This window comes from Hyaena hyaena, unplaced genomic scaffold (genome assembly GCF_003009895.1).
Source record: "Hyaena hyaena isolate Hyena2069 unplaced genomic scaffold, ASM300989v1 scaffold_164, whole genome shotgun sequence".
NCBI classification, from domain to species: Eukaryota; Metazoa; Chordata; class Mammalia; order Carnivora; family Hyaenidae; genus Hyaena; species Hyaena hyaena.
This window is the reverse complement of record NW_024080796.1, coordinates 2,505,793-2,519,446: the sequence shown is the minus strand read 5'-3', so window position 1 is coordinate 2,519,446 and position 13,654 is coordinate 2,505,793. Positions and strand designations below refer to the sequence as shown.

Here is a 13,654-nt window from a genome sequence, read left to right as displayed (position 1 = left end):
CAGATTTTTTAAGAAAGCATACTACTGTCCCAGCATACTGCTGAGCAAACTACTGTCATTAAACTGTGTGGCACTAACCACTAAATAAAAGGTACTGTTAGATATTTCGTTTGGTCTGCAGCCCCAAGAATGTAGTACTGAGACTCTAAGGACACTATGAACCAAGAAAGTTTGGAAGCCTCCGCCTCAGGGAATGCTGGGATCACAAGATGAAAGGAAGCTGGGTTTCTAAATTTCTTTTTCCTTTTTTTTTTTTTTTTGAGAGAGAGAGAGAGAGTGAGAGAGTGAGAGCAGGGGAGGGGCAGAGGGAGAGAATCTTAAGCAGACTCCACACTCAGCACTGAGCCCGGCACAGGACTCCATCCCATGACCATGAGTGAGATCATGACCTGAGCCGAAGTCAAGAGTTGGACGCTTAACTGACTGAGCCACCTAGGCGCGCTTGGGTTTCTAACTTTCTAAATGAAAGAAAGCCACATATAAATTAAGAACTCCCACACTGAACTGGGATATGAGCCACACATAAACTTCTGTTGTATTAACCCATTGAACTTTTGGAGTTTATTTGTCATAGTAGCTAGCATGACCCTAGCTAATACCCAGAGTACGTAAGAATCTAGACTCAAAGCCAAGAGCCACAGATAAAGGATCAGAAGAGACAAGCCATATCTCAGTGGAGACCACTAAGCCAAGAGGATGACTCACAGAGCAGATGCCTCTTACCCAATATCAAGCCCATGGGTAAGGTGCCTGAGATTAATGTCAAGGAAATGGGGGAAGGATACAGAGGAGGCAAAGGATACTAAGGACTTTGTCCAAATGAGACTGACGAACCCAAAATTTGACATCTTAAAAGCTCTACCATCAGTGGATGTGTTTGAATGCTAAGTTATATTATAAATATATTATAAAAAGAAGTAAATTTACATTGTGTGCATTTCATTCTGGAACTGTAACATTTTGAATCCATCATACACGTGTTAGAGCAAGGAAAGAAATACAGAGGTCACCATCTCTGTTCCTGTAACTGGTCACCTAGCGGGGAGAGGAGCTTTAGTCCCTGGCGGTGCTGCCTAGGCGATGTGACAGCACATTCAGTTAAGCATTTCAGTAGAACAGGGTGACACCAGGGACTCCCGCTTCTCCTGCTCCCTCCTCCTACTCTGTAGCTGTATTTCCACTTCACTGTCAGGCTCAACCGCGATAACCAGCACAATAATCCCGTTCGTGCCCCCCACCCCCTTCTTTTCCCCAGGGAAGCCCAGTGAAGACCAAGCAGCAATTTCAAATCCCAGCTCAACGAAGGTATTATTGTGTCTCTTGGTGGAAACATGCCTCCTCACTTGCTCACTGAAACTTCTAAACCATCTGGATTCCCAGATTCAGGAAAAAGTAGTTCTAGGAATAAGGTCATGGCTGGTGAGTAGCCCCAAACCACACATGTCTATTAGAAAAGTGATAATGACATTCCATAGTCAACATCTTCAGTGCTCTTTCTCTTCTCAGCTTTGGTGTGAGTTTTACTGCTCATAGCCCTCCCAGGTAAGTAACACTGCCACTTTAAGGAAGGCTAAGATTTAGCATCATCCAATCCAGTGATTCTCAACTGGGGCAGTCTTGCCCCTTAAAGGAACTTTGGCAGTTGGTCTGGAGTCATTTGAGATGGTGACAAGTTGGAGGGAGGGGTGGTGCTGGCATTCAGTGCATACTGGCCAGGGGATGCACAGGACAACCCCCAACAGCAAAGAATCGTATGGTCCAAAATGTCACAGCGCTGAGGTCGAGAAACCCCGATTCAATTAATTTATTTGCATAATTTGCTTCCCCCTCAACTAGAATGCAAGCTTTGTGAGAGCAGGGACTTTGTCTGCCTTGTTTATTGCTCTATGTCTGGAACATGGAAGTCAACAGGTGTTTGATGACTACCTGTGAGATGAATGGGTGCCTCGTAGCTCACACGAGGTATTTTTGTATATGTGATCGCATCCAAACACTCGGCTCCTTGCCCTGGAAGGGTTAGTAAAGGGAAGGAAGGTGGTAGAGGGTAGCATGACTCAAATATCTGGGGAGGCACCGCTTCTTTGAATGTCTCATGTAGCTCTCTTACCAACACGGTGCCGCCAAAATCCTCACAATTTGCCTTCGCTTTAATTTTCTGACTTGAAGAAAAACGCGCACTTTTTACAACGTCCTCGATTCCTTCGTTCGTTAAGTGACATTATCATCTAAGCACTTTCGTTTGCTGTCACCAAACGAAATGATGGCCTAGGACCTATGTTCAACGATTTGCACAGAAACGGGCTGTAATTGTTCTGCATCTTTTCTAACCGCTACAAATGTATCCCCCCCTCTAAGAAAGGTGCTTCGTGTCCTCCCTTCCCATCTCCCCTTGACACCTCAGTTAAGCTTTCGAGAAAGACCAAGAGAGGACAGTGGCGGGCCTAACCCCCTTCCCCTCCGCTCTGTAGTGGCTTGTCCCCTTCCCGGGTTCCCACACTGTACCTTAACCATCGCTCCATTACAGCACTAACGGCAACTCCCAGCACCTGTTTATTTATAGGGCTTTGTCCCTTCCCGTCTGCGGTGGGACACGCTCTTGACGTCTGTACATCCCTGGCACCTGGCACACAACATGGGCTCCACAAATGCTTATGGAAGAAATACAGTGCATTTCGCCTACTTCACAATGTCACCTAGGGCACCCTTTGCCAACTTCACAATGTCACCCAAGGCATAGTTTTGCCTACTTCACAATGTCAACGGACCCAGCACAGAACTGGGACCTTCCCAGGGGCTCGGGAATAAACCGAGTCTCAGCCCTGTCTGAATCGCATTCTGGTGGTGGCTCCAGCCAATGAAGAGAACGGCCAAGGATCCCAGGTCCGGGGGTGGCTGCAGCAAACGGGTTCAGGTTAAGCAGCCCGGGACCGAGGGGCACTAATCACTGAGGGAGAAGGCGACCTGTACCGACCACTGCAGAACGGCACAGCAGCAGAGCTGCGTGTAGGCAGGGGCATGCAAGTCACCACCGCCCAGGGTGCCTCATCGCCGCTGCCACGGACGAGTGGCTGACCCTGGCGACAGAGGCTAGCGGCGCTGATGTGAACTGGTTTGTTCAGACCCTGCTCGGGCCGCAATACTGCCCGACGAGCGCAGAGAAAGCGGCACGTACCCTCTCCAGGTCCCACAAGCGCCGCTGCGGAGCGTGCCCAGCCCGGCCCACAGGGTGCTAGAGGGTCAGAAAGGACCCGCCTTTCCCAGGCCGGGGCCCGCCGGGGCGAAGGTTGTTCCCAAGGCCACGTGAGGTTTCCTCGCCCCTAAAAAGGCCCACGCAGGCAGGGCTAATGGAAGAGGGAAGTTGAGGACGTCCCGACCTCGGAGACGCGGCGCCCTGCAGCCGGCCCAAGAGCCGCTCCCGCGACAGCCGCCTCGTCCCGCCCGAGCGATGGCCCCCCGCAGCCGGGACGGGCGCCTCGGGCTGCCCGCGCCGCCGCCGCCGCCGCCGCCGCCGCTGCTGCTGCTGCTGCTGCTGGCCGCCGCGGTGCCACCGAGCCTGGCAGGTGAGCCGCGCGCGACCGAGGACCCGAGGACCCCGGGGGCGGGCGTCCGGGAGAGGCGCCGGCGTTACCGCGCTGCGCGCGCCGCCGCCCCGCGCGCTCCCGCCCGCGCCCGGGCTCGGCCAAGTTGACGGCCGGCGCGCGTCTGGGTTCCGGGCGGACGCCGCGGGGCGGGGGGGTCGGGCCTGGCCGGCTCCAGCGCCGCCGCAGCTCGGGACGGCCTCCGAGAAGGGCGCGGGGTGCGCTCCTGCGAACTTAAGAACTGTTGGCCGGAATGCCTGGCCCATAAATCAGTGCACTGCTGCGCGCCACTTGGCTCGCCGAGCCTCTCTCCACGAGTCCTAAAAGAACATCTAAATATATTTATGCGCATCTTAAAGGTCTGGTTCCAGGCTGCCTGCTTTTCTTCTTAACTGCCAGTGACTTTGGCTTAAAATAAGCGCAACCCCGTATCGTGAGCTTGCCATGTGCCAGGCAGTGTGCTAAAGGGTCTTTCGTATAATGCTTACTATAACCCTAAATAGGATTTGTTACCCTCATTTTACAGAACATTTGAAATTGAGAGAAATTGAGCACGGGGTCACACGGTGTGATGGTTAGCACTCTCGCTCTGAAATTAGAGAAATTCAGTAGTTTGGATTAAGATACACAGCGAGTGAAGTCATTGCTGAGTTGACAAAGGGCATTTACTTAAATACTCCCCTCTTTGTAAAGCAGGCTTTATCCTTACAGATGTTGACACCAATCTATATCCTTTGCGGCAGAACAAAAACAAAAAAACTCCTGGATTTATCAGTTTTCTTCCCAATGGATAAGACCCAAATTAACCATAGAAACTTGAAAGACTTCAACAGTAATATTAAGAAAGGATTAAGTTTATTTCATAAGCCCTTTTCTGTGCTGACCTTGTGCAAGCACAGGGTGGGGTTCAGGAGAGCAAACCCCTTCCCAAGTGAGTGTACTGATTCTTATTACACCACCTTCCATCGACAAGTAACTGCAATCACCAGATTTCAAGGTCTTTGCTTTCACAACTTGCCCACTTACCACTCTTAAATCTTTCCGGTCTTTTAAACTGCCTGGGCCTCTGGAGTCAACAGCCATGCACCCCCGTGGCTCCTGACCCCTGATTTACCTGCACATTCTATTTCTTGCCTGGGCTCCAGAGGTGGCGCTGGTGCCCAGGAAGATGGCTCATTCAGACATGCCTGGGACAGGCTAGAAAGTGCTCCAGAAACGGAAATGACTTTTTGTGACCAGAATAAGTGAAACCCTTCTTAACTTTTCTGTTCCTCTGGATTGTTCGGGTTGTTTTAAGTGTTCGTCAGATGGAGGGAACAGCCCGAGGAGTCAGGTGGAGATCCTGTTTTTCTGAAGATGAGGCACTGTTTATTCAAGAAGGTATCACCTGACAAGAAACAGCTGTTTAAACGTCAGTTCGGCTGAAGCCAGGCCAGTCTGGTCAGGAGTCAAGGCACAGTGAGGGTGTTTCTGCGGCCGCTGATCCTGACAGACGGTGCCTGGCAGTCGGGAAAAGACTTCTTACCCTGGTCTTGGCGAACAGCTGGTGATGCCCACGCTGATTACTTCAAACAGATGTGTTTCCTGTGTTCCACCCATAGTAACCTATTTTCCAGGGCAACGTTTCTGCTACCTCTTGCTTGTCATGTTTTCTCTGAAGTGCCCAGCTCAGTACTCTGAAATTGATGAGTATCCAACCCACACTAAAGGGATTGCATTTCCATCTCCCTGGAATGATTTGGATATCTACCAATGTGTACCTATTAATCCGAAAATGTCCTTAATTTTTAAAGCTTACTTTGTAGCTTCATTCCTACAGAAATATTGGCAAACAACTGCACATTCATCTTTGCCTGTCTTTCAAACTATTACACACTTCAGACATTTAATAGCACCGCCTTTATCCTTTCAGATTGAAAAGCCCCATAATTGTTTTTAGGAATGTCTAAGAAGCACCTGGGTGGTTCAGTCGGTTAAGCATCCGACTTCGGCTCAGGTCATGATCTCGTGGTTCATGAGTTCGAGCCCCACATTGGGCTTTTGACTGTCAGCTAAGAGCCCGCTTCAGATCCTCTGTCTCTGTCTCTCTCTCCGCCTCTCCCCCACTCATGCTTTCTTTCTCTTTCTCTCTCAAAAATAAACATTTAAATAAAAAGGAATGTCTTACATAATTTTTCTAAGTGGTGTGTGTAGTGAAGTCACATCACCAGGGAAAGAGATGGGTTGGTTGCCGAGAGACTTAGAAGTTGGCATGTGCCTTGGTAAAACTGGTTCCAAATCTGGCCCCTGGACTGGCACGGCTACATTCTAGAAATGCGTTCTCTCCTGTGCTCTAGAGCTCATCAGATACAAAGAAGCTGATTCACCCTGATATACACAGAAGTCTATTCACCAAAATACCAATAATGAAGTTTGAGCAGATTGCCCCCGCCGCTTTCTTGTAATCACATTACACCAGATAGATAATATCAGGGATTCTCAGCCTGAAGGCCTGATTGATCTGCTTCCTGATAGGACTGGGGCTTCCATTAGCCTAGGAGTGCTCATCAAGTAGACAACTGCCGGGTACAGCTGGCCCTTGACTCTGGGACCTGCCTTTTCCACACTTTCATGGCCCACCAGTTGCCCACCGGAGACCAGCCCATTGCCCCTCAGGATAGGCTAATACCTTTACGTGCGTGTGGGGGATTTGCCGTCGTGTGAGCCGTTCAGTCTCCTTAAGGTGCCTTGGTAGATCTTTGGTTAAGGCTATTCTCAGTTGACCCTTTAACTCGGAGGGCCTTCTTATTTCCAAATTCACTTGAGGGAGTTGCTCCATGTGTTCATTCTTTCGGTGAGAGTTCATTTTTGGAAGTGTAATATTAGAGAGGTTGAATGGAATTCTAGAAGCAGAAACCACGGAGCCAGACTGCCTGTGTTTCAGCCCTGGCTCCAATACTTGCCGTGTGACCTTCAGCCAGTTAGCTACTATCTCTATGCTTCAATTTCCTCATCTGTAACGTGGGTATTGGAGTGTCTGTCTCATAAGGTGGTTGTGCGGAACAGCGCCCCCTAACAGTGGGGGATGTATAACTGAGTGACCGTTATTATTGGCCACTGGAGTTGCGCTTCTCTGGAAAGTCTTCATGGATCTTTTGATAAAACAGCCAGGATTGCAGATGATAATCTACGTGCTGTAAAGTAATAACTTGTTATAAAAGCAGGTTTTTTTCCTTAACCATCGTCCAACATTTCAGGGATTTGAGTACACGCCAGCTCGTTAAGCAGGTGCTGCAGAAAAGTGAGCAGTGCCCTCCTAGGTCTCTTTCCTGGGTTATAACTGATTGATTGAAATCACCTTGATTTTTCTAAATGCAATATTATTAATCATGATTTAATCATGAATCAAGAATTTGCCAACTCTTTTTGGTCTTTCTGAGCCTTATTAATCTCCCTACAGCTCTTCCCCATTGTCGTGGGGTTTCAGACTCAAAAGAAGTCACTGCTCTTGGTAAACTTGAATATTTTCTTGTGCTCTCTCTCTATCAGTTTGCTTATAAAAATGTGTACAACATAAGTTCCAGAGCAACTTCTGGGGAAAGTGCCCATTCGTCTTTATTGTTAAAATTTGTTTCCTGGTCCTTCTGGAAATGCGAATCTGATTGCAAAGATCAAAATTTTTCTCCAAAAGAAAGTGTAAGAGGATCCTCCTTCAGTCTTTAAATTGAGGTAGAACATTTTCTTTTTAAAAAGAAGACTTTTCATAATAGGTAAGCTATGACTCATGTAAACTCCAGCTTGGCCTTTTCTTCTGATGGGCAAAACAGAAATTTTTGTTTTCACACTTTTTTTAGGCACTATTTTTACTTTTGTCACCTGTTATCTTTTAGGGGTTTTTGGGTGGGGGCAGAAGATTCTAAATCATAAAGCATTAACTATTAAGATAACAAAAGAGGTAGTAGCACCAAAACCAGAATGAATCTCAAAGGATTTATTTTGTTCAACTTTTTAAGTTTTTTTAAATGCACTTGTGTTTCATCTTTAAAAAAAAAAAAAAGGAGTAAATTCCAGTTGTTCCTACAACTTATATTTCACAATCACTTGAAAATTGCACTTTACCTAGCCTCCTGGGGCACCTGGATGGCTCAGTTGGTTAAGTATCCAACTCGTTATTTTGGCTCAAGTTATGATCTCAAAGTTTGTGAGATCGAGCCTCACATCAGGCTCTGTGCTGACAGCGTGGAGCCTGCTTGAGAGTCTCTCTCTTTCTCTCTCTCTCTCTCTCCCTTTGCCCCCCCCCCCAAAATAAATGGATAAAAATTTTTTAAAAAGATGTTTCTGGAAAATTTACTAACGTTATTGTGTTGTTTCTTTGTACTGCTGCAAAACAGGAACTTATTAATGCAGTAAAAGATGAAACTAAGAGAGGTAGTGAAATTATGAGGAAACTTTAATCTAAAACTTGAAACTCTGTACAAATGAAAGATATCTTGTTACAGTCTTCCAGGGGGAAATTGTGAAAGTCTCTTGATTCAAGGCTTGCTCTGAAATCTGTCCGTTAGCCTTGCAAATGCAGTGAAAATCCCAGCACATGAGGTAGTGGCGAGTTGTTGAAGCCCACACTGGCAAACCTAAGATCCCAAAATAATTAAATTCTAATTCACAATTAGAATTAATGTACAGAGACTCAATATCAGCTTGTCTCCTTACCAGCTAATGTGAAAGTGTGACCTCCCCAGCTAGTGGGAAAGTTTGGGATGGAGGCGGTCACATAATCAATAGAACACTTTGTTAGGCTCAATGGAGTCAATACAATGAAGTAACAGATACCACCTCTGATCCTCAAGGAGCTTGTAATTAAAGAGTTTGAACCAAATTCACATAAATGATCTAGATGAGGAGTGAGCTAAGGGTGCAGAATCAGAAGGCGGCAAAGTTGATTAGACTTTTAGCAAGAATTCTGATTTAAGCTAGCAGTAAAGAATGGGTACCTTCCAAGGGGATGCAGGAAAGGGGTCATTCCAGAGCCAGGCAAGTGTCCAGCACTTTTCTACATTAGCGTTGTTTCTTTGACTCTATTTTTTTAAATGTTTATTTATTTTTGGGGAGAGAGAGAGAGAGAGAGCCGGGGAGAGGTAGAGAGAGAGAGAGCCGGGGAGAGGTAGAGATAGAGGGAGACACAGAATCTGAAGCAGGCTCCAGGCTCCGAGGTGTCAGCACAGAGCCTGACGCGAGGCTCAAAGTTAGAAACTGTGAGATCATGACCTGAGCTGAAGTAGGATGCTTAACTGACTGAGCCACCCAGGCACCCCTGACACTATTTTTTAAAGCACTATCTCTCCCTCTCTACTTACCTAATATATTGGGCACATTATGCATTGCCCCTGAAACCTTCTCACTGCTCTTTATTCGAGCTTCTGCAGCTGTAATACAAGGTTTGTCCCTCTAGCCACCCTGTAGGGGTTCCTCGCTCTCTACCTCAGAGCTTCTCTTGCGTGGTAACCACTTAGCACTGGAGCATCTGCAAACCAGGGAAGATGGATTTAACACCTCATGGGGCAACTTTGGCCAGCACAGAATGGGAGCAGGTGGTTACATGCTCCTCCTTCCGTCCCTGGGATGGGTCGTTAGGAGCTTATCTTACACCGCTGTTCGGGCCATCTCAGATCTCATCTTTGAATTAGCTTTGCCTCCTTCCTGGCCTCATTTTCCCCTTTCCCCATTCCTGTTCCCAGGGAGCACTTTCCCAAAGTAGTCCTCCATCCAGCACGAGTCCCAGGCTCTGATTTCTGCCGAGAGTGAGAGCTGAACCACATACAATTTTGCTTCCTGAAGGTTGTTTATTCATGAATCAGTTATTTTCTTAGTGATTCTGTTGAAGAGCCAAATCAAATCTAAAATCCAGACATCAGTTTACTGAGCCCTTTCCAAGGAGGGAGGTAGGGAAGTACACTGCCCAGGTACACCAAGAGATACTGAGAGAGCATGGTCAATGTACATAAAGGAGCAAAACACTTCAACTACCAGAGTCAAAACTGTTAGTGAAGCTCAATCTGAATGGCTGAAGTTGCGATCTTAATTTTTAAACTATTTTCTCTCACATATTTTGCATCTTTTCTCCCAGTTCTTCCTCCTTTTCTCTACCTAACTTACTGAATATATCAGGTAAAATTGCATTGCTCTGGGTTGAAAACCACTTACTCTGTCATGAGGGGGAAATTAGGTTCCAAATATGGGAGAGGGTGACTTAAGCCGCTTATGACTATTTTAAAAATTCTAAGACAGGGTTAGGATTTTTTTTTCCAACCAAGAACAACTCATAGAAAATATTAGAATACTCATGTTAATAAATTTCATTTGAGCGTTTGGGTTTTTATGTGCAGAGAAATGTAAAAATGAGACTTCTTCATTTTCATCTTATAGAAGAAAAATGCCTTGTTTTTATGAAGTAATGCTCCCATTCATTCAACAGATATTTATCAAATGTGTTGACTTTGAAGATGTTGCTGTTAAAAAATTTTAAATCTCATTTCCCTTTTAACAACTCTAGGGTGAATATCAACAGATGGCACTTGCCCCTTGGGTGTCTGAACCATCCCCAAACCCCTTCCCTGAGCTTGAAGGCATAATGACTTACTTTGACTAGCTTCCGTGAATGTCCTGATAAACTTCACTTCCATTTTAAGAACACATGCAATTAAACTAGACTCACCCAAGAAACAAGTATTGTGCCAGGTATAGCTCTCCCACGATATACAGCACTAAGCAGGACCAGACTCTGTCTTCACAGACTTGGTATAAAGCTAATTTGGGATTAGAAGAATATTTTTGTACCTTTTTGCCACTAATTATCTTTTTCACATCTGCTTCCCGACATGGAGATGTTTAAAAAAAAAAAAAAATAGACTGGTGGCTCAGTCATTTGGGCATCCGCTTTTTGCTTTTACCTCCGGTCATGATCTCAAAGTTCCTGAGTTCCAGCCCTGCATTGGGGTCTGTGCTGACAGTGTGGAGTGTGTTTGGGATTCTCTCTCTCTCTCTCTCTCTCTTTCTCTCTCCCTCTCTCTCTTTGCCCCCCCCCAAAATAAATAAATAAACTTAAATAAAATAAAATAAAAATTTTTTAATTGAAAAAAATAGAAAATTGCAATGGCTTAAACTACAAAAGGATTTAATTGGGGCACCTGGGTGGCTCAATCCATTGAGTGTCTGACTCTTGATTTTGGCTCAGGTCATGATCCAAGGGTCGTGGTATCAAGCCCCACACCAGGCTCCATGCTGAGCGTGGAGCCTACTTAATATTCTCCCTCTCTTTCTCTATCTCCCTCTATCTCTGTAACCCACTTCTCACTCTAAAAAAATAATTAAACTAAACTAAATAAAACTATTAAAGGATTTAAGAAAATCCGAAAGTAGCACGATGCCAGGTAAACCAGAAAGAGTTGATTCAAGGAGGGAACCTTGAGGAAGGGAAGCCATCATGTAGGGGTGGAGTATAAAACTTAGATTCTGGCTAGACTATCAAAACATGTGCTAAATCAGTCAGGTTGTTAGCAGTAAATTTTTTACTACTGAATTCTCTTAAGGGAAGAGGTTTCTTTCAAGCATGGAGGCGCACTAGTATCAAAAAAAAAAAAAAAAAAAAAAGCACAGATTTGCAGAAGTTTATTCTTTGTGGTCAGGAAGTTACAGAGTACCTGCTATAGCGAACACACAGCCCGTGAGTGCTTGGGCAGGGAGCAAGCCAAGTTTATGTCCCAAGGGGCTGCTGGAATGGAAGGTGAAGTTAGGGAAGGCTGCAGTGGGCATTCGATGAGAACTACTGAGGTTTTAGAGAAAGGGAATAAAGCTAAAAGCATGCCACGTGCATGGAACAGAAAGGGAAGAGCCTGGCAAGGCTTACTCACCTTCCCTCTTCCCTTTACAGTTTCTGTTTTTGTCTCTGCCCCTGCTGCAGAGTTTGTGGCTGATTTTATGTGGCTTGCTTTCTTCACATTCCTACAAGACTCACTGGAGGGGAGAGTGGAAGAGAAGGTGTGAGAAAAGCTAGGGAAAGGCTGAGGCCATGGCACTGTGATTGAAAATCAACCTGGAAAACATATTTATTGCATTTGGTAGGGAAAGAAGGGAAGTTGCTACGGATGCCAGCCACAGTTGTCAAGTTGTGGCCAGTCGGCTTCATTAATAATTAGACTCTTGTCACCGAGAGTCTCTTAACAAAGTATTGTGACCCTACTTATGCTTATTAATGTCATTATTGCCACTGGACTATTTTTTTTAATTTGAGAGAGAGAAGGAGAGTACACACAAGGCAGAGGGGCAGAGGGAGAGAGAGAGAGAGAGAGAGGGAGAGAGAGAATCTTAAGCAGGCTCCATGCTCAGTGCAGAGCCAGACACAGGCTTCAATCCCACAACCCTGGGATCATGATCTTTTAAAAAATTTTTTTTAATGTTAATATATTTTGAAGGAGAGAGAGACAGAGTGCAAGCGGAGATGGGGGGGCACGGCAGAGAGAGAGGGAGGCACAGATCTGAAGCAGGCTCCAGGCGCTGAGCTGTCAGCACAGAGCCCAATGGCGGAATTCGAGCCCACAAACTGTGAGATTATGACCTGAGCTGAGTCAGACACTTAACCGACTGAGCCGCCCAGGCGCCCCCTGGGATCACGATCTTAACCGAAATCAAGACTCAGATGCTCAACTGACTGAACCACACAGGTGTCACAACCTTTAGCCATTTTTAAAGAAAGCCTACAAGGGGCGCCTGGATGGCTCACTCAGTTGAGCATCTGACTCTTGATTTCAGCTCAGGTCATGATCTCACAGTTCATGGGTTTGAGCCCCAATTAGGTTCTGCACTAATAGCACAGAGCCTGCTTGGAATTCTCTCTCAAAAATAAATAAGTAAACAAAAATAAAGCAAGCAAGCCCACCATTATGGGCATGACTTCACTCAGAAGTAAAATGACTTCCCTGCTAAGGATTGTTCTTCAGGGTCATTATCAGCATTAGCTTCTAAGCCTGGCCAGGTCCCAGCCAATCACCCAGCCCCCTTGGAACAAGATGCTATGATACTTTAGTTTTAAGATTATACTTTCAGCACTCATTTGATAGATAGTCTTTGCATCAGAAAATAAATAAAGTGTTGAGTCCATTTTTAATGTTGACAACAAAAAACTTTACGCAAACATTTAATCTGACCTTTCTAGTATCTTAACCACCAAAAACACAGTATGTCCGAAACTAAACTCATATTCCCTCCCAGGCCTAGTCCCCACCTGCTCCCTCTCTCAGTGAGTGATACAACATCCATCCACTGGGTCTCAGTCTAGAATCTGAGAGACATTCTAGCCTCTTCCCATCTCTTTGAAGGCCTGAATATAAAGTTGGTCTTTAACCTGAGCAGCTGTGTTTCTTAGGTCAAGAAACAAAGGCATTACATACCATTTCCTTTCTACATTTCTTTTTTCTTTTTCCTTTTCTTCCTAAGTCTCCTTTCCTTTCACACATACTTACTGAGTATCTGCTAGAGGCTAAGCACTATACTCATGCTGAGTCTTTGGCCGTGAGGAGTTCCTAGGCTAGAAGCCGCTGAAGACATGTGAGTTACGGTGCAATGAGATAGGCCCAAAGAAGATGTACCTACAAGCAAGTTACACTGAGCTTATGGAGCAAGTCAGCCTCCACAAAGTGGGTACTGCTTCCTGCATCTTCAGTAGCAATTCTGAAATTGCCACATGGTTAACAAGGGAGCAACTCTCTGGCAGAGGAAACAGCATATGCAAAGTGAGAGGTGTTGAACCAGCTAATGGCAGGTTGGACCGTGGTATATGATGGCTTCCCAATCACCAAGTGTACGGGGTAGTGGATGCAGCTGCATAGGTGGGCAGAAACCAGATCATGAAGGTCAAGAGTATAAGCTAAAGAACTTTGTTTGTAGGAAATGGAAGTCACTGACGACTTTTGGTAGGCAAGTAAACAAATCAGGTTTGCACTGGCCAAGGTCACTCTGGCAGAGTAGGAACAATGAATGACAGGTTCAGTGGGACCTTGAAAAAGGCCTTTTTTATAGTTAGGGCTAGTTGTGATACCCGAAGT

General features: G+C 45.8%; 1 protein-coding gene and 1 long non-coding RNA gene across 3 annotated transcripts in view; one reads left to right on the top strand and one right to left on the bottom strand.

The window, feature by feature from the left end:
* The first annotated feature begins 1,307 nt into the window (after positions 1–1,307).
* The window catches only part of PLBD1 (phospholipase B domain containing 1), a 55,271-nt gene continuing 42,924 nt past the window's right edge, over positions 1,308–13,654 (top strand). The window contains exon 1 of one of the 2 annotated variants that reach the window (XM_039239973.1): positions 1,308–1,419. In XM_039239973.1, the coding sequence (XP_039095904.1) occupies positions 1,332–1,419 (88 nt within the window). In that variant the 5' untranslated portion in view covers positions 1,308–1,331. Of the gene's footprint in view, positions 1,420–2,963; positions 3,561–13,654 lie in introns of those variants that run through there. The other variant, XM_039239972.1, reaches the window with a different exon arrangement.
* LOC120236906 overlaps positions 8,044–13,654 on the bottom strand; it is a 31,729-nt gene continuing 26,118 nt past the window's right edge. The window contains exon 4 of the long non-coding RNA XR_005529798.1: positions 8,044–8,188. This is a non-coding gene — a long non-coding RNA (uncharacterized LOC120236906). The remainder of the gene's footprint in view (positions 8,189–13,654) is intronic.